The sequence below is a fragment of the Delphinus delphis genome, chromosome 10, assembly GCF_949987515.2.
Source record: "Delphinus delphis chromosome 10, mDelDel1.2, whole genome shotgun sequence".
In the NCBI taxonomy this organism is placed as follows: domain Eukaryota; kingdom Metazoa; phylum Chordata; class Mammalia; order Artiodactyla; family Delphinidae; genus Delphinus; species Delphinus delphis.
Window position 1 is genome coordinate 72,557,765 of NC_082692.2, and position 19,697 is coordinate 72,577,461.

General features: G+C 37.1%; 1 protein-coding gene and 1 pseudogene across 1 annotated transcript in view; one reads left to right on the top strand and one right to left on the bottom strand.

Annotated features, from left to right (window-relative positions):
- Window positions 1–12,743: 12,743 nt before the first annotated feature.
- LOC132432406 (ATP synthase F(0) complex subunit C2, mitochondrial pseudogene) lies at window positions 12,744–13,546 on the top strand (annotated as a pseudogene).
- Window positions 13,547–13,748: 202 nt separating this feature from the next.
- Window positions 13,749–19,697, bottom strand: part of DENND6A (DENN domain containing 6A) — a 55,739-nt gene continuing 49,790 nt past the window's right edge. The window contains exon 20 of the mRNA XM_060022748.1: window positions 13,749–19,664. Coding sequence (XP_059878731.1) covers window positions 19,533–19,664 — 132 coding nt within the window. The 3' untranslated portion in view covers window positions 13,749–19,532. The remainder of the gene's footprint in view (window positions 19,665–19,697) is intronic.

The window sequence follows — 19,697 nt, forward strand, 5'->3', positions numbered from 1 at the left end:
TAAAAATTAAGGATTGGGTATTCTAAAACTCAGAAATATAGAAACTAACCCAGATGTTTTTCAAGTTTGTGTGGTCTAGGATAAATTAAAGCTAGTTTAACTTCACTGGTGTAAAAACAGGCATGTTTCTAGAATTATCAGCATCAAGTATAAAATTTTTTATTTTACCTGGGTTAACTGGTCAGGTAGGCTCATGTTGCCTCTTTTAAAAAATGTGTCAGCATGAATGTAATCAAAGTATGATTGTTAGGAGCAAGTAATAGATATAAGATAAAACGTTTTTAGGTGAACTCTTTAGCAATAACTATATTTTATGTGTACTTAAAAAAATTTCTCAAATCTCTCTGGTAACTTGAAACTTTAAAGATTTTGCAAGTTAAATTAAATAATAGGGTTTATTGAATATCTGGATCATTTCCAAATGGGATAAAATACTGATACATTAATTGCTAAATATAGGTTCATCTACTTTTGGCTTCCTACTATAGAGAAACTAAAGAAAAAGGAGAACATGCTTGTAGAAATAAAAGTTTCCAAGGGTTAAAAGTTATAATTAATGCATGTATTATAATTAAGACTACTGGAAATAGTAGAGGAGACAGCTCTGTATGTAAGGACAGCATGATGTGTTTTTTGGTTAAGAAGAGGTTTGAGGAATAAAGATGCAAATTTGTTGAAGGAAATGAGAGTAATTTTGTCTAAACTAGAACTTCTGGTTATTTCAGAAGACAGTGAGAGAGAATTTTACCTTGTGTAATCAAGCTGGATAAAACTGAATTATAAGGGTTTTTTAATTACACTTTAAAATTAGTAGTGTACTTACGTGAAACTAAAACTTGATTACCTTTCATCTGTTAAAAGGACAGTGTTTTTTTTTATCATTTTGGCCAAATAGATAATTAAGTATTGTTTCATGATCTGTGATCCTATTTAGTCAAGTGTCCAAACTTTTGATATTCTTTGATAGCTTCCACAAATCAAATGCTATATGGAGTCCTTTTGATCTCTAGTTAACTTTGGGATTCAGGGGGCCCCTGAAATATCTCAAAGAATTTATTCTCTCATCTCATAAAAAGGGAGATGTTAAACCAATTTAGGCTTATTTGACATGTTAAATTACATGGGAAGCATTGTCAAATAAGTAACATTAAGCCTTCTTTATATTGTATCTGTATAGGTATGTGTTAATAAGTGTTCCAGAAATTGTATGAAATTCCTGGAAGTCTGATATGTCCTGGCATAATGTCTGTCATCAAAATTGAGGCTCACACTAAAAGGACTGAACTTGAATATCAGGGAAATGCCCTAGCTTTTATGCAAAGGCAGTAGCAACAGAATCCGTAAAGATTGTGGTACCTGTGGATGACGTCTATTCTACTTCTGGAAAAAAAAAAAAAAGACTCCTCATTGCCAGACCTTTGCCATTCTGATATCCTTCCAACATGGCAATGGTCTGTTCCAGAAACAAAGAAATTAAGATGGGTAAACAATGGCTGTAATTTAAACAATCATGGCTATAGGAAACCCAAGACAGCCACTTGGATTTTCCAGGCTCTCTGGCAAACCCCAGTTTTCATTTTTTGCATTCCTTCTGCACAGGCCTCATCTCTTCCCTCTGGACCCTTTGAACACCTGCAGCTGGACTTCATTCAACTGCCACTTAGTATGGGCTATCAATACGCTTTTGTTATTGTATGCATGTTTTTCAGATGGCCTGAAGCCTTCCTCTGCCATAAGGTGTGATGCCCTCACAGTGGCAAGGAAATGGTTAGACAATGGGTTTCCCACTTTGGGTAGACCTTTCACAATCTCCACTGATCAAGGTACCCACTTCATTGGGCAAATCATATGAGCCTTAATGAAAAACTGACAAACTACTCGGAATTACCACTGTCCCTATATCACCCTCAATCATCGGGTAAGGTCAAGTGAACTAATGGAAATACTGGTTTCAAGCAGAGCAAGTATTAATTACATGGGACTGCATAAACTCAGGAGGATGCTCTAACATTTTGGATTTCCAGATTTAAGGAAACCTTTTCTCTGAAGCTATCTAGGACTTAATGGAGGTTTGGCAAAGTATACCTTTGTGAACAAAGATGAAACATTTACTTTTCTCCCTACCTGGTCCCTCCAGAATTCAGAATCTCTCAGTGAATATTCTTATTTTCATGACAATATATTTATCTGCATAAGTTCAATAAGAATCTGTTCTCCTTCTCACACTGCACCCAAACCATACGAATATGAGGACTACAGAGAAAAGTCATATAAATGTAAGGCATGTGGGAGAGTCTTCAGTTACCACAAATCTGTTCCTATGAAAGAACTCACCCCAGAAGAACACTCTGTGAATGTAAGCAATGTGGAAAAGCCTTCAGTTAATACCAGTCTGTTCAAAGACATGAAAACAGTCACACTGGGGAGAAACCCTATGAATGGAACAATGGGTAAAGCCTTCAATTGTTCCAATTATGTTAAGATAAATGAGAGATCTCATACTGGAGAGAAACCCTATGAATGCAAGGAATGTGGGAAAGCCTTCAGTTACTGCAGTACATTTTGAAGCCATGAAAGAACTCAGAATGGAGAGAAATCTCTTGAATGTAAGCAAAGTGAGAAAGTCTTCAATTTGCCCAAATCCTTACAAAATCACGTGAGAATGAACACCAAGCAGAAACGAGATAAATGTGAAAAACATGGGAAATTTTTCAATTTCAACAAATACCATCAAAGTCATATGTAAACTCCCACTGGAGAGAAATCCCACGAATACAAGTAGTACTGGAAAGCCTGATGCAAATTAATTCACATATTATGCTCCTGAAAATTTACAATATGAAAGTTATCAGTTATAAATATATATATATTTTTTAATCAGTCCCTCATTCATAAAGTAATTCTGTGGAGCATGGATTCTGCTTGTTACTTTTACCAATGTACACTGAATTGAGATGATTCTGTAAGTACTCTTAGCCTTAGTACATAAGTTTAATAAGTCATGTTTTTTCATTAAATCAGTTAATAACATTTTTGCCTTTCCATTATGAAGTTTGCTGGATCCATGGGTAAATTGAAGTGTACTTTGAATATGCAAGGAGCTTCAATTTTTATATAATTAAAAAACTGTTTTCTAAGTAAGGGGTCATTGAGAAATGACACTCTGACATTTGTTGGACTTTTCCAACTGGCCTCCTGTGGGAGGTTCTGGATATCTTACCCATTATATATATTTCACCTTTCCTATAAGAAAAATTATATTTTGTTGGCCAGAAGAGCCTTTTTCCATTTTCCTTGCTAGTAAATAGTTGACATAAATTTGTTAAGTATACAAAGGTTGTTATATCGTCACATGTGAAGTATTCTTTTCATCTTCTGCCTTTTGTTCTTTGTCATTACTTCTAATTGGGATATGAATAACAGATTTTGCATTAACAAGGGGGACCTGTGATAGGACAATAAAATCTAGAGTTGGAGATTACCATTCTGGATTGTATCCTGTCAACATAGGTAATGTTATGAAGTATATTTTCTAAAATCTACTGCTTTTATGGCTACATGTTAGAATTCACGGAATCTATGGAAGATGGAGGAAAATAACAGCTTTTGTTTTATTTAATAGCAAAGGAAAGTTAAAAAAAAAGAAATAAAGAAAAAGAACCTGTTCTCCTTGTAAAACGACACAATTACCAAGGCTTTCACTGGAATGTAATGTTTGAGAGAAACGTACATAGCCTCATATGACCAGACAGCTTCAAGGAACTGCTTGGAAAAATCAAGCTGTTATTTTGCTTACAAGGTTCTAGCAAAGCAATCTTACAAAAATACTTATATGGTCAATCACTGTTCTTGCTGCATGTATATAAATAATCAGGCCAAGTTTAATACAAACAAATTTAGTTTTACTGTGATTATCTATAGTAAAAAAAATGGGAGTAATTATAGGAGAAAAATTAAGTTTTTACCTTTGTAGATATTAGATTTTACTGCTATTAACTGTCACACCTCTATACTGGACTCCCCTGGCCTAAGGTATTGCCTGTGGTCTTGCTGCCTGTTCATAATACCACTTTTGGGAAACATAAACTCACTCCACATGAGATAATCATGGGCAGACCAATGTCTATTGGTATACAACCTTCTGCTGATCCTTTGTAGCCCCATGCTAGTATGATCAGCTACTGTAAGTCTTTAATATCTTATTTTCAAGCCTATTACCAACAGGTTAAAGAAGCTTTCCCATATTCCCATTTAGGGAAAACTTGTTGGTCAGAGTCTGAAGCCTGGTGACTGGATATTCTGGAGGCATTATCAGAAAAAAACCACCCTCAAAGCCCCACTGGAAGGAAACTTACCAAGTGCTTCTGGCCACTTGCACTGCTGCAAAACTAAAAGGCAATAAGCCTTGTATACATATATTATAGCTAAAGGAGGCTCCAACTGACATCTGGTCCTGTACAAACACTGGAGACCTCCAAATCAAGTTGACAAGGATGAGAAGTAGTGGACATCGATGTAGACTGCTTCCATCCAAGACACCAGATCAAGACTTCCCATTTCAGCTAAACACAAAATCTTTTCTTCTCTTTCCTTTATTCTGGCACAGACTTGGAAAGATAATGCCATCAGCCATATCTTCCAGGCCATTGCTAAGGAAGGTAATCTCTAGAATTTAGAACAATTTTTTATGGCAAGCTAGGAAAAAAATCTAACCGACCCCGGCCTTAAATGGGCAAATGCAACAATTCTTGCAGATGAATCCATTAACAATGCCACCTTAGTGGAAAGGATTTATTTTTTGGTGGTTATCATTCTCCTTGGGCATATGAATGCCTAGATGGCTGGTGCACAGCTGGGCAATGCCTCCTAAGTTACCTAACTGTGACCCTAACTGTTCTCGAAAGGGCCTACCAGGAGGCATTTATGATTCAGGATTTGCTTCCCTTGGCAGGTCCCTACTTCCCTGGTTAGGAATAAATACAAATGATGCTATGATCAGGAACCTTTCCTTAACTCTTGAAAGTACAGCAGGATCCACTGCTAATCAATAGCCTCCCAGCAAAGATCCTTGGACTTTCTGGGGGGGTTGAAATTCAGTTACATATTAAGCAAGCCACTTGGCTTAAGAAGATGACTCTGAATGGGGTCTTTCTTTGATTGGTTTGGGTCTTGGAGACCATAGCTTCAAAGTCCACTCCAAACACTGGAAATTATCCTGCTTATTATAATCATAGTAATCCCCCTGGTGCTTTGTATCCTCTCAAAAGCTTTAAATGCGTGTTTGCAGCCACTAACCACCATGCAAATGATCACCCTAAGACTAGAACAGAAAAGAAACAAAGAGAGTAACCAATTTAAGGATTATGAACCATGACCTGTGAATGTCACAGGGCTTAAAGAAAAATGTCATGACCTATGGATGCAGAGAGTGACCTATGGCAGCTGAGAGTGGCACTAATGCCTTAATTTTTTTTATCACATCTCATTTATGCTGAGAGTTTGATCAGAAGGGGGGAATTGTTAAAGAAGCAGCAGACCCAAAATGGAATCGTTTGCTTCCCCTTACCCACTACAGCAAACCAGAACTTAACTGCTGTTCCAACTCCTCCCAGAAATGACCTTGTGTTTAACAATGGTTAAAGAAATTACTAGGTAGCATGAAGCTGAATGTCTAAGACTGCTATGTACCATAACAACATCAACATCATTTTTTATTTCAGAAAACCTTCTTCTCCTTACCCAAATCTCCATCTATCCTGACTGTATAAATATTTCAAATGTCTCATAATTACTCACATATCTTCCATGCTACAAAACAGAAATGAATTTACTCAAAAAATTTTTTCCTCCAAAAATTAGATTTACTGACTCATGTCTTCATGGTAAATGACGGTTGATAGTGAAACAATCATCTAACATTAAATTCAAATATCTGTATGTTTCTCAGATTTTAACATACATCAGAATTCCTTAGAGGGATTGTTAAAACCAGATTGCTGGGACTCTCACTTCTAGTCAGATAAAGTACAAAGACCAGATTTACCCCCTCACCTAAAATAATTTTTTAAAAAACAGACAAAATTTATTAAACAATGGTTTTCAAGACCCTGGACACCAGGCAATGAAAAACAATGATTCCTGAAAGACAGAAAACAAATGCAGTAAGGCCTGAATCTGAGACTGCCCCTGCTTACTGCCTTGAGAGTGTTTCCAGCCCATAGCACAGAAAGGGGAACAGAGGGGTAGGCTGGTGAACTCCTTGAGCTGAAAGTCCGAGGAAACCAAACTTTAGGGCAGAATGCCAGAGAGAGAGCGAGCAAAGAAAGAAAAACACCTTGTATAGAAAGAGATCTACAGAAGGCTTCCCCTAGAATATTCAGCAGAGTACCAATAAGTACATGCATGTGCAGAAACGACCGAAAAGCCAAAGACTCATCAAAGGATTAAAGAGAACAGTGCCTGTTCCCATCAGCAAGACTGAAAAAACTCATAATTCATGGGATAGTGAGTAGGATACTCAAGAAGGTCTCCCCTCAGTAGTGAAGAATAATTAGTTCTATATTGAGGACTACTTCGAACCTACCTAACAAGTCATAAAACGCCTGAAAGGACCAAATGTTTGCAAATAGCTTAACTGCACCCTAGAACAAAGCTCAAGAAATTTTTAAGAATACAAAAATATCCAACGTCTAACAAGGTAAAATTCTGGCATCTAACCTAAGATTATTATTTTTTAATATTTATTTATTTTATTTTATTATTTATCTTATTATTTTGGCTGCATCAGGTCTTAGCTGCGGCACTCAGGATCTTCATTGAGGCATGTGGGAGCTTTTCGTTGCGGCACATGGACTTCTCCTTCGTTGCAGCGCGTGGGCTCCAGAGTGCGTGGGCTCTGTAGTTTGCAGCACGCAGGCTCTCTCATTGAGGCACGTGAGCTCAGTAGTTGTGGCGCGTGAGGGTTTAGTTGCCCTGTGGCATGTGGGATCTTAGTTCCCTGACCAGGGACTGAACCCACGTCCCCTGCATTGGAAGGCGGATTCTTTACCACTGGCCCACTGGGGAAGTCCCTAACCTAAGATTATTGAGTACACAAAGAAGCAGAAACACATGACCCATAATAATGAGGTAGTCCATCGAAATGAACTCAGAACTGAGAGAGATGTTATCTTAAATAAGTACAGGACTCCCCTGGTGGCGCAATGGTTAAGAATCCGCCTCCCAATGCAGGGGACACGGGTTCGAGCCCTGGTCCGGGAAGACCCCACATGCCATGGGGCAACTAAGCCTGTGCGCCACAACTACTGAGCCTGCGCTCTGAAGCCCGCGCGCCTAGAGCCCATGCTCTACAACAAGAGAAGCCAACACAATGAGAAGCCCGCGTGCCGCAACAAAGAGTAGTCCCCACTCACCGCAACTAGAGAAAGCCCGTGCACAGCAACAAAGACCCAACACAGCCAAACATAAATAAATTTTTAAAAAAAGTACAGACATGAAAGACAAAAGACATAAATCAAGCTTCTAGAAATAAAAACTACCACGTCTGAGAAGAAAAATACACTAGATAGTTAACAGCAAATTAGACAATACAAAAGAGAAGACTAACTTAAAGGCATAGCAATACAAAAGTATCCAAAATGAAATACAGATAGAGGAGTAAAACAAAAACATGAAAAGCATCAGTGAGCTGTAGGACAACCTCAAGCAGCCTAACACGTGAGGTAACTAATGTCCCTGAAAGAAGGGAAGGGGGACAGAAAAAATACTGGAAGAAATAATGACCAAAAGTTTTCCAAATTTGATTACAACTATAAAACCACATATTCAAGAAGCTCAACTGACCCCATACAAGAAACCTGAATAAAACTACATCAAAGCCTATCATTATCAAATAACTCAAAACCAGTGACAAAGAGAAAATCTTAAAAGTAGCAAGAGAAAAAGAGACTTATTAGCTACCTAGGGACAAAGATAAAGATGACATATTTCTCACTGGAAATAATGCAAGCAGGAAGACAGTGGAGCAGCATTTTAAAATACTAGAAGGCAAAATAACAGCCTAGAAATCTATATGCAGCAAAAAACATCATTTAAAAAGAAGGTAAAATAAAGATATTCCCAGACATACAAAAGTTGAAAATTCATCAACAGCAAATCTGCACTACAAGAAACGTTAAAGGAAGTTCTTCAGGCAGAAGGATAATTATACCATAAAGAGCTACACAAAGGAATAAAGAGCACCAGAAAAGGTTAGGTATAAGAGTATACATGTAAGAATTTGTTTTCTTACTATTTAAAACTTAAAAAAAAAATAATGAACTATTTAAACAAAACTAACAATAGGGCTTCCCTGGTGGCGCAGTGGTTGAGAGTCTGCTTGCCGATGCAGGGGACATGGGCTCGTGCCCTGGTCTGGGAGGATCCCGCATGCCGCGGAGCAGCTGGGCCCGTGAGCCATGGGTGCTGAGCCTGTGCGTCCGGAGCCTGTGCTCCGCAACAGGAGAGGCCCGCATACCGCAAAAAAAACAAAAAACAAAAAACTAACAATAATGTATTGTGGTATTTATAACTTATGTAAAAGTAAAATCCATGAACAATAATATTACAAAGGCTGGAAGGAGCCAAACAGAAGTACACTATTATAATATTCTATACATCAAGTGGCATAATATCACTTGAGGGGAAACTGATAAGTTAAAAATGTGTGCTGTAAATCTTAAAGCAGCTATACTAAAATAATAAAACAAAGAGTTATACTTAATAATCCCACAAAGGAGATAAAACAAGATCATAAATATTCCATTAATTCAAAAGAAGTCAGAAAAAAAAGAAAAGGGGAACAAGAGCAGATAATACAAACAGAAAACAAATAGCAAGATAATAGATTCAAATGTAGTTTTTTTGTAACCATAGCAATAATCACAGTAATTGTAAATGATATAATTATACCAATTAAAAGGCAAAATTTGTGAAATTGGATAAAAAAGCAAGAACTAGGGAATTCCCTGGCAGTCTAGGGTTTAGGACTTGACACTTTCACTGCAGTGGGCCTGAGTTTGATCCCTGGTCAGGGAACTATAAGACCCCACAAGGCATTCAGCGTGGCCAGAAAAAGGAAAAAAAAGCAAGAACTACATTACCTACAAAAGTATTTTATTTTATTTTATTGAAGAGCTGGCTCTTTTAAAAAATATTTATTTATCTTGGCTGCACCAGGTCTTAGTTGTGGCACACAGACTCCTTAGTTGAGGCATGCAGGCTTCTTTTTTTTTAATTTTTATTTTTTTATAAATTTATTTATTTCTTTTTGGTTGCATTGGGTCTTCATTGCTGCGTGCAGGCTTTCTCAAGTTGTAGTGAGCGGGGGCTACTCTTCGTTGCGCTGCGTGGGCTTCTTATTGTGGTGGTCTCTCCTGTCGCAGAGCATGGGCTCTAGGTGTGTAGGCTTCAGTAGTTGTGGCATGTGGGCTCAGTAGTTGTGGCTTGCGGGCTCTAGAGTCCAGGCTCAGTAGTTGAGGCACACGGGTTTAGTTGCTCCGCAGCATGTGGGATCCTCCTGGACCAGGGCTCGAACGCACGTCCCCTGCATTGGTGGGCAGATTCCCAACCACTGTGCCACCAGGGAAGCCCCCATGAGGACTTCTTAGTTGCGGCATGCAGACTCTTAGTTGCAGCATGTGGACTTCTTAGTTGCGGCATGCAAACTCTTAGTTGTGGCATGCATGCAGGATCTAGTTCCCCGACCAGGGATCGAATCCAGGCCCTCTGCATTGGGAGTGCAGAGTCTTACTCCCTGGACCACCAGGGAAGACCCTACGAAAGTATTTCAAATGTAAAAATACAAGTAGGTAAAAGTATGGAAAAGATATATCATGCTAACAATAGTCATAAGAAACCTGGAATTCTATTAATATCAGACTAGATTTCTGAGCAAAGTATACACAAATCTACAATTATGGTCAAGAGATTTCAATAGCCCTCTCTTAATAACTGACGGAACAAGAAGGCAGAAAATCAGCAAGGACGTGAACAACACTATCAACAAACTTGACCTGACATTTATATAACACTCTACCCAACAACAGCAAAATACACGTTGTTCTCAAGTGTACCCAGAACATTTACAAAGATAAACCATATTCTGGACCATAAAACGAATCTTAAAAATTTAAAAGGACTCAGATCATACCAAGTATGTTCTCAGACCACATTAAATGAAATTTGAAATCAAGAACAAAAAGATTTTTAGAAAATCTATAAATATTTGAAAAGGAAATAACACTTCTAAATAACCCATGGATCAAAGAAATCCTAAAGGAAATTATAAGGTATTTTGAACTGAATGAACATAAATATAGAACGTATCAGAATTTATGGGATGCCACTAAAGCAGTACTTAGGGGAAACTGTATAGCACTAAAAACCTATATTAGAGAAGAGAAAAGGTCTCAAATCAATGACCTCAGCTTCTACCTTGAGAAACTAAAAAAAAAAGACCAAATTAAAACCAAAGTAAGCAGAACAAAGGAAAGCCAAAAGTAAGAATCAATGAAATGGAAAATGGAAAAACAGAAAATCAATATAACCAAAATCTGGTTCTTTTAGAAGATGAATAAAATTCATAAGCCTCCAGTATCAGGAATGAGAAAAGTTACATCACTATAGTCTCTACAGATAATAAAAGAATAACAAGGGAATATTATGAACAATTTTATTCCCTTAAATGCCACCACTTAGATGAAATGGACACAGTTCTTGAAAAACACAAAATACCAAAGCTCACTCAAGAAGAAATAGATAACCCTAACAGCCTTGTATCTTTTTAAAAGTTGAAAATGTAAACACCTTCCCACCAACCATCATTTAAGGAAGAAATAATACCATTTTGACACAAACTCTTCCAACTCAGTCCATGAGGCTTGATACCAAAACCAGACAGTCATTACAAAAAGACTACAACCCAATACTGCTCATGAACACAGATGCAAAAATTCTAAACAAAAATTGAGCAAATCAAATCCAAAACTATATGAAAAGGATAACATATCAAGGCTAAGTGGTGTTTAATCCCAGGAATACAGTTGGTTTATCATTCAAAAGTTGATCAGTGTTAACAAACCAATTATATTCATAAAATGAAAACAAAACAAAACCATATAATCATCTTGACAGATTCAGAAAAAGCATTTAACAAAATCCAGAGTCCATTCCTGATAAAAACTCAGCAAACTAGGACTAGAAGAGAACTTCATAAACTTGATAAAGGACATCTACAAAAAACCTATAGCTAATATCAGACCTAATGATAAAAGTCTGAATGCTTTCCTTTAAGATCAGGAATAAGACAGATGTCTAGTCTCATACATGTTATTCAACATTCCATTGGAGGTTCCAGCCAGTGAAATCAGGCAACAAAAATAAACAAAAGTCATCCATATTGGAAAGGAGAAGTAAAACAATCTTTATTCATAGATGGCATGATCTTCTATGTAAAAAAAATATGATGGAATATGCCAAAATAAAGCTACTAGATCTAATAAATGAATTTAGTAAGGTAGCGGGATACAACATCAATATACAAAAATCAACTATATATTAGAATTTTGAACTGGACTTTTTAATGAAAATTGAAAACTGAATTTTATAAAGTGATATCATTTACAACAATATCAAACATATGATAGGCATATGGGTAAATCTGACAGAAGATGTGAAAGATTTGTACCTTGAAAACTATAAAATACTGCTAAGAAATTAGAGAAGACACAAATAAATGGAGAGATATATTTTGTTCATAGATCAGAGACAATTTTAAGATGTCACTTCTCCCCCAATTTACAATCCCAATCACTAGCAGTAATTTGTGTAGAAATTCATAAATTTCTGCTTCTTCAAAAGACCTGTTATGAAAAAAGGTATATAAACTTTGGAGAAAAATTTTGTAGACCGTATATCTGAAAAAGAATTTGCATCAAGAATATATAGCGAGCTTCCCTGGTGGCGTATTGGTTATGAATCTGCCTGCCAATGCAGGGGACACGGGTTCGAGCTCTGGCCTGGGAAGATCCCACATGTTGCGGAGCAACTAAGCCCATGCGCCACAACTACTGAGCCTGAACTCTAGAGCCCTCGAGCTACAACTACTGAGCCCGCGTGCCACAACTACTGAAGCCTGCGCACCTAGAGCCCGTGCTCCACAATGGGAGAAGCCACTGCAATGAGAAGCCCACGCACCGCAACAAAGAGTAGCCCCCACTCACCGCAACTAGAGAAAGCCTGCACACAGCAACGAAGACCCAATGCAGCCAAAAAATAAATAAATAATTTTAAAAAAGAAAAAAGTATAGAGAACTCTCAAAATTCAACCACTAGAATTTAAACAACTCAGTCTTTAAAAAGAGCAAAGATTTTAACAGACACTTTACCAAAGAACATATACAGAAGACTAATGGAAAGCACATGGAAAGATGTTCAACATCACAGGTCATTAGGGAAATGCAACTTACAATCCCAGTGATACAACAATACAAGCATATTAGAATGGCTAAATTTAAAAAGGCTGGGCAGGGAATTCTCTGGTGGTCCAGTGGTTAGGGCTCCATGCTTCCACTGCAAGGGGCACAGGTTTGATCCCTGGTCGGAGAACTAAGATCCTGCAAACTACACAGCATGGCAAAAAAAAAAAAAAAAAGGCTGAGCATACCAAGTGTTGAGTAGGATGTGCAGAAACTGAAACTCTCATACACAGTTGGTGGAAACAAATTAGTATAACCACTCTGAAAAAGTCTGGCAATTTCTTAAAAAGTTAAACATTCACCTACCATATGATTCAGCTATCACACGCACTATCACTCCTAGTATTTACCCAAGATAAAAGGATATATATGTCCATACAAAGACTTGTACATGAGTGTTCATAGCAGCTTTATTTGTAATAGACAAAAACTAGAAATGACCCAAACGTCCATCAACAGGTGACTGGATAAGAAATTTGTGTTATAGCCATATAATGGAATACCACTGAGCAATAAAAAGAATCAACTATTTAAACATGCAGTATGAATGAATCTCAAAATCATTATGCTGAGTGAAAGAAGTCAGATCACTCTCTGCACTGGGAGCCACTTTCCTGCCACAGCCCCTTACTCCCCTCCCTGGTGAGGAGTACCTCTGAGCTGCTGGGCCGACCACTGTCTGCAGTAGTGATGAAACAACTGCAGATGCTGACAGATGAGAGCCTCAGCAGCTTGGCAGCCTCAGGGTTCTTGACCTCACTTATCCCTAGGCATAGCTTCCAAACCAGTGCCACTGAAGGGACACTGACACAGCAGCCACGTTCACTGGAGCTGGGGCTGCCACAGTTGGGGTGGCTGGGATTGGCACTGTGTTTGGGAGCCTCATCCTTGGTTATGCCAGGAACTCTTCTCTGATGCAACAGCTCTCCTCCTATGCCATTCTGGGCTTTGCCCTCTTGGAGGCCATGGGACTCTTTTCCCTGATGGTAGTCTTTTCCATTCTCTTTGCCATGTTAAGGAGCCCTCTCTAACTCCCATAGTTCTTTCTACCGTGTCTAATTGGCCCTGTATGTTCCTTTTCCTACACATCCCCAGGCAGCCTGGGGAAAGTGGTTGGCTCAGGGTTTGACAGAGGGAAGACAAATAAATACTATGTTAAGATGATTAAAAAAAAAAGAAAAGAAAAAAGCCAGATCAAAAAAAGAAGTACATACTGTGTGTAAAACCTAGAAAATACAAACTAATCTACAGTGACAGAACACAGATCAGTGGCTGTTTGGAAAGGGGAGGCAGGATGGAGTGCAAAGGAACATAAGAAGATTTTGGGGGGGTGACAAGACATATACCTATCTTGACTGTGCTGATGGGTCTATGAGTGTATTCAAACGTCCAAACTTATCAAATTGTACACTTTGTGTTCAGTTTATTGTATGTCAATTACACCTCAGTAAAGCTGTTTTTTAAAAACACAAATTTCTGGATTCTATCACCAGAGCCTTTGGCTGTAAAAATATTTACCCATTTCATTCGATCAAAATCAATCATTTTGATAGCTTCCTACTGAGGTCTAAATATCCACTCACTTAATAGCAAGTATGATAACTTGGGAACATAAAGTTACTATTTTTCAAAATTATCTCAATATAGAAGCAACTTATACTACAAAGTATTCGTCCTGGTGGATACAGAAAAATATGAGGGATAGTAAAAAAAATAAATAAAGGATTTATGAAGTTTAGCTTTCTAATGGCTAAGCAGAAATAGTATGATGACAAAGAAAATGGGGAGGCAAAAATAAACAGAAAAGCCGACGCACCTATGGTCATCTAATCTATGACAAAGGAGGCAAGAATATACAATGGAGAAAAGACATTCTCTTCAATAAGTGGTGTTGGGAAAACTGGACAACTACATGTAAAAGAACGAAATAGAACATTCTCTAACACCATACATAAAAATAAACTCAAAATGGATTAAAGACCTAAATGTAAGGCCAGACACTATCAAACTCGTAGAGGAAAACATAGGAAGAACACTCTTTGACATAAATCACAGCAAGATCTTTTTTGATCCACCTCTTAGAGTAATGGAAATAAAAACAAAAATAAACAAATGGGACCTAATGAAACTTCAAAGCTTTTGCACAGCAAAGGAAGCCATAAACAAGATGAAAAGACAACCCTCAGAATAGGAGAAAATATTTGCAAACGAAGCAACTGACAAAGGATTAATCTCCAAAATATACAAGCAGCTCATACAGCTCAATATCAGAAAAACAAACAACCCAATCCAAAAATGGGCAGAAGACCTAAACAGACATTTCTCCAAAGAAGATATACAGATTGCCAACAAACACATGAAAGGATGCTAAACATCACTAATCATTAGAGAAATGCAAATCAAAACCACAATGAGGTATCACCTCACACAGGTCAGAATGGCCATCACCAAAAAATCTACAAACAATAAATGCTGGAGAGGGTGTGGAGAAAAGGGAACCCTCTTGCACTGTTGGCGGGAATGTAAATTGATACAGCCACTATGGAGAACAGTATGGAGGTTCCTTAAAAAACTAAAAACAAAACAAAACAAAACAAAACAAAACAAACAAAAAAAAAAACTAAAAACAGAGCTACCATATGATCCAGCAATCCTACTCCCAGACACATATCTGGAGAAAACCGTAATTCAAAAAGATACATGCACTCCAATGTTCACTGCAGCACTACTTACAATAGCCAGGACATGGAAGCAACCTAAATGTCCATTGATGGATGAATGGATAAAGAAGATGTGGTACATACCGTCTTTGGAAGATTACTGAAATATAACTCATCCATAAAAAAGAACGAAATAATGTCACTTGCAGCAACATGAATGGACCTAATCTAAAATTAAAATTGGAATCTAAAAAATGGTACAAATGAACTTATTTACAAAACAGAAAGAGTCACAGATGTAGAAAACAAACTTACGGTTACCAAGGGGGAAAAAGGGGGAGGGATAAACTGGGAGATTGGGATTGACATACACACTACTATATATCGAATAGGTAACTAATAAGAACTTACTGTATAGCACAGGGAGCTCTACTCAATATTCTGTAATGACCTATATAGGAATACAATCTAAAAAAGACCAGATATATGTATAATGTACAACTGATTCACTTTGCTGTACAGCAGAAACTAACACAACATTGTAAATCAACTATATTCCAATAAAACTTAAAAAAAAAATTTAAACAGAACCCAAGCCTAGTGTTAACACTAGTAAAACGGATGAAACCTATGATAATTAGACAACAATAATCTTAATTTGAAGAAAGGCATAGCATGGTATTCAAGTAATGGGTAACAGAGAAAGGCTGGTGTTCAAAAGTCCAGAAATAACACTGGAGACTAGGATATAGCAGAATTCTACTGCCATCTTCTTTTTCCTCAACATTTGTGCATCATAAGATAGGCAATGTTATAACTGCAAAATAAATGTCATAAACCTATTTCATTAACCATCAACCTTAAACTTGCTTTTCTAAAAATTGGTTAGATGTGGGATATATGTTAGGAATCATGATTTTGTAGCTTGTATCAAATGCTTTATCTATTTCAAAGAAACAAGGAAAATTCTCGGAGCTCTATTAACAAATACTAATTTCTATTGATATAATAATAAATACCATAATTCAACCAAGTTGTAGATGGCATATAAGTACTGTATCTTCAATATAGAAGGGATATCAAGTTATTAGTGATAATTTAGTCATTATTATGAGTTAACATATTTTGTTATTTAAATGACATTTATCCATAATTAGAGAAGGTTTTTGCCTTCTTCAACTATCTGTTTTTAAAGGACTAATATTAGAAAGTTGGTAGTTAAAATTTTTCCCCCAAGTTATGCTAAAAGAAGAAAGTAAAATTCAGGTATATAAAAACAAGTGAGTTAAGTTATGGGCAAGTGAAAACAAAAGGACAAATTTTAAAGGCATCTCTCCTAAATGTACCAATATATTTTACAGTATACTTTGAAGGATATTACCCAGTAACTTCAAAAAGGAGTAACATCCAATATATTTTATTATTAAAAAATAAATTAAGGGCTTCCCTGGTGGCGCAGTGGTTGAGAGTCCGCCTGCCGATACAGGTGACACGGGTTTGTGCCCCGGTCCGGGAAAATCCCACGTGCCGCGGAGCGGCTGGGCCCGTGAGCCATGGCCGCTGAGCCTGTGCGTCCGGAGCCTGTGCTCCGCAACGAGAGAGGCCACAACAGTGAGAGGCCCGCGTACCGCAAAAAAAAAAAAAAATTTTTTTAATAAATTAGTTAAAATCTAAAGAACGGTATTATATACTAGCTACTTTCAAAAAAGAAGAGGAAGAAATAAAAGTAATTTGAGATTTAAGGTTAGAAAAGAAAAGGTAGCAAGCGGAGAATCTAACAATACCTAGATTATTAAGCTAAAAATTTTTCATCAGAACATTTCACAAAAATCAAGACACTGGTAGGAAGGATATGAAATCACTTAATTCTGTCTGTTAATAAAATGGACTATTCATCTGTTCATAATGAAGTAAACAGAGGAAGGTTTTCATTTAAATAAAAAAAATAAGTTAGAAACTAAAAGGAATCCCATAATGCAAAGGTTTCATTTACTCTGCATTTTTTCAAGCATTCCAATCTTACTCAGAAATAATACAAGATATCCAAGGGCTTTAAAATCTAAGGCCTTTAATTAGTTTTCAGTAATGACCATAAATGCCTTCTCAAAACCCCTTTCACTGAAAACAGAAGGCACTAGGCATTACATAACACCCTGAAAGCAGTGATTCCTTCTGATGCTGGTGAAGATACACATTAAATGGCAGGTTTTAGATCTTAATGTCTCCTCCGGGAAAAAAAAAAAAAGACAGCTCTGAAAATCACCCCCAAAATTAAAGTTACCAGTCTTTCTCAGGTTCCCAATGCAATTTTAAGTTATTTTTACAAGTACATAATTTGAAATTAATAGATAAACCCGGTAAGTATGATATGGTTTTCAACATGTGTTAGGCTTTTTGTTAAGTACAGTAAATATGAAGATACCGTTATTACGCTAATTGGCATCGTTTGCTTCTCTTTAGCTGTGCAAAATAAAGTTGAAATGATATATCCTGTAGTGGTATAATTTAAAAAATCCTTGATATGACACTAACAACTTTCAAACTCTGGTCACAAACTACATATAAATTGTTAGATTATTAAAATACACCTTTTTGAAAAATAATAAGATGACCATTTATACCTAAATAAGGTTTCCCAGGAAGATATGAAATACTTTAGCATATAAAAGTAGTTGCCCCTTTTCCATGAGGACAACTGTTGTTTCACAAAATAACTCATGTGATTCCTTTCAAATGCCACATTCTCTCCATGACTTTGAGGTATGCTTCAAGAGACTTGTATCCATGAGAAAAGGGCACATTTGGATAGAAGACCACAGTTACAAACACCTAGGACCCTTTCTTAGGTCAGGAGTGCCCTTAAGAGTTACATTAACAGAGAATAAGAGATAGCTCCTGAAGCCATTTCTTTTACAACCTACAACTAAATTTGGATATGTAAAGGGTAATTCAAGACACAGCTATTTACATATGTGCTATGTCATGTGTGCCTATTTTAAACAGTGGCTTCTTCAGGACACTCCTATTCAAACACTAACGAAAAAACCTTATTCTACCAAACCACAATCTTCTATTTTTGGCAAGGTAGTATAGTGTAAACAAAACAAAACAGAAACAAACAAAAACAACAATGACAAAAAACTAGCTATAACAGTGATTGAGGCAAAAGTTCCATGTCAAACAACAGTAGGGAAAGTATTCTGAGAAATATTAATTTTGGGGGAAAAAACCCTACCAAACAAATAATGCTAGAAATCAATCTTATAATCGCTCAAATGACTATCACATAAAAGTTTTAGGGCTTCCCTGGTGATTGGGAGTCCGCCTGCCGATGCAGGGGACAAGGGTTCGTGCCCCGGTCCGGGAAGGTCCTGCGTGCCGCGGGGCGGCTGGGCCCGTGGGCCGTGGTCACTGGGCCTGCGCGTCCAGAGCCTGTGCTCCACGGCGGGAGAGGCCACAGCAGTGCGTACCGCAAAAAAAAAAAAAAAAAAGTTTTACAAATGCCTTTAAAATAAGAATAGTTGTTTTAAAAAGTAGCTGATTATGAGGTTTATAATTAGAATGTCTTTGAAAAACAGACAAGCTAATTAACTTGGGCCCAATTAGCAAAGGGAAGAGGAAATAAACTCTTCCATAATTAATACTAGATGTCTTCTTCCCTTTGGTGAAACAGATTAAATTTGAAACTGGTATAGAAAATAATGAAATGAAACCTCTATGACAATTGAAAAAAAAAACACCAATGCCACTAATAATGAACACAATGGGAGGCAAAAAACATATTTTTAAGCAATGATTACTCAAAAGAATGCCTTATAAAAAACTACATATAATCACGTTAAGAAAAAGCTTCAAGACTAGCAGCTGGGCTTTGTGAAACACGTAGGACAACGGAAGGCACTACAAAAGCATTAATCACTCCTAACTACAGTCTGACAGTTCAGTCTTTTCCTTCTTCTTAAGAAGATAGCCAGTGTGAATGTCATTTTTATATCCCCCTGAGTTTTATCATGATTGGGCAGAGAAGCACCAATTTAAAAAAATATCTGCAATGCCAGCACTGCAGTTTGGAATCGCTTAAACTGATGGCCCCACAGGTCTCTCATAAGAGCACTTTAAAACATGATTAAAAATATAGAAATGCCTTTTGGTGTTTCAGTATTAAAGTGGAACCACCACAGATATCCATTTTTTTAAAACTAATGCACTAAAAAGGTCTGTTTATACAGTATAGTCTTTCAACCCTGTAGCTAGCATTCACGGCTATTTTCCACTCCGAGAGATCTTGGGCGTCTGGTTGAAGTGTCAGTATGCTTCATGATGTACAATCCTTTTGGCTGGAAAATCCTGGCAAATATCATGTCATGCCCGTTTTGAGCAGTATGCCTTGTAGGTCCTCTGGCAATGCTAAAATAATTGCATCTATATGTGTCCGTAACTTTTCCATAGTGTCAGGTTTCACAGGTAAATGCTCTCGATCAGCCTGCAACTATATAAGAAACATTTGGAAGCATTTAAATTA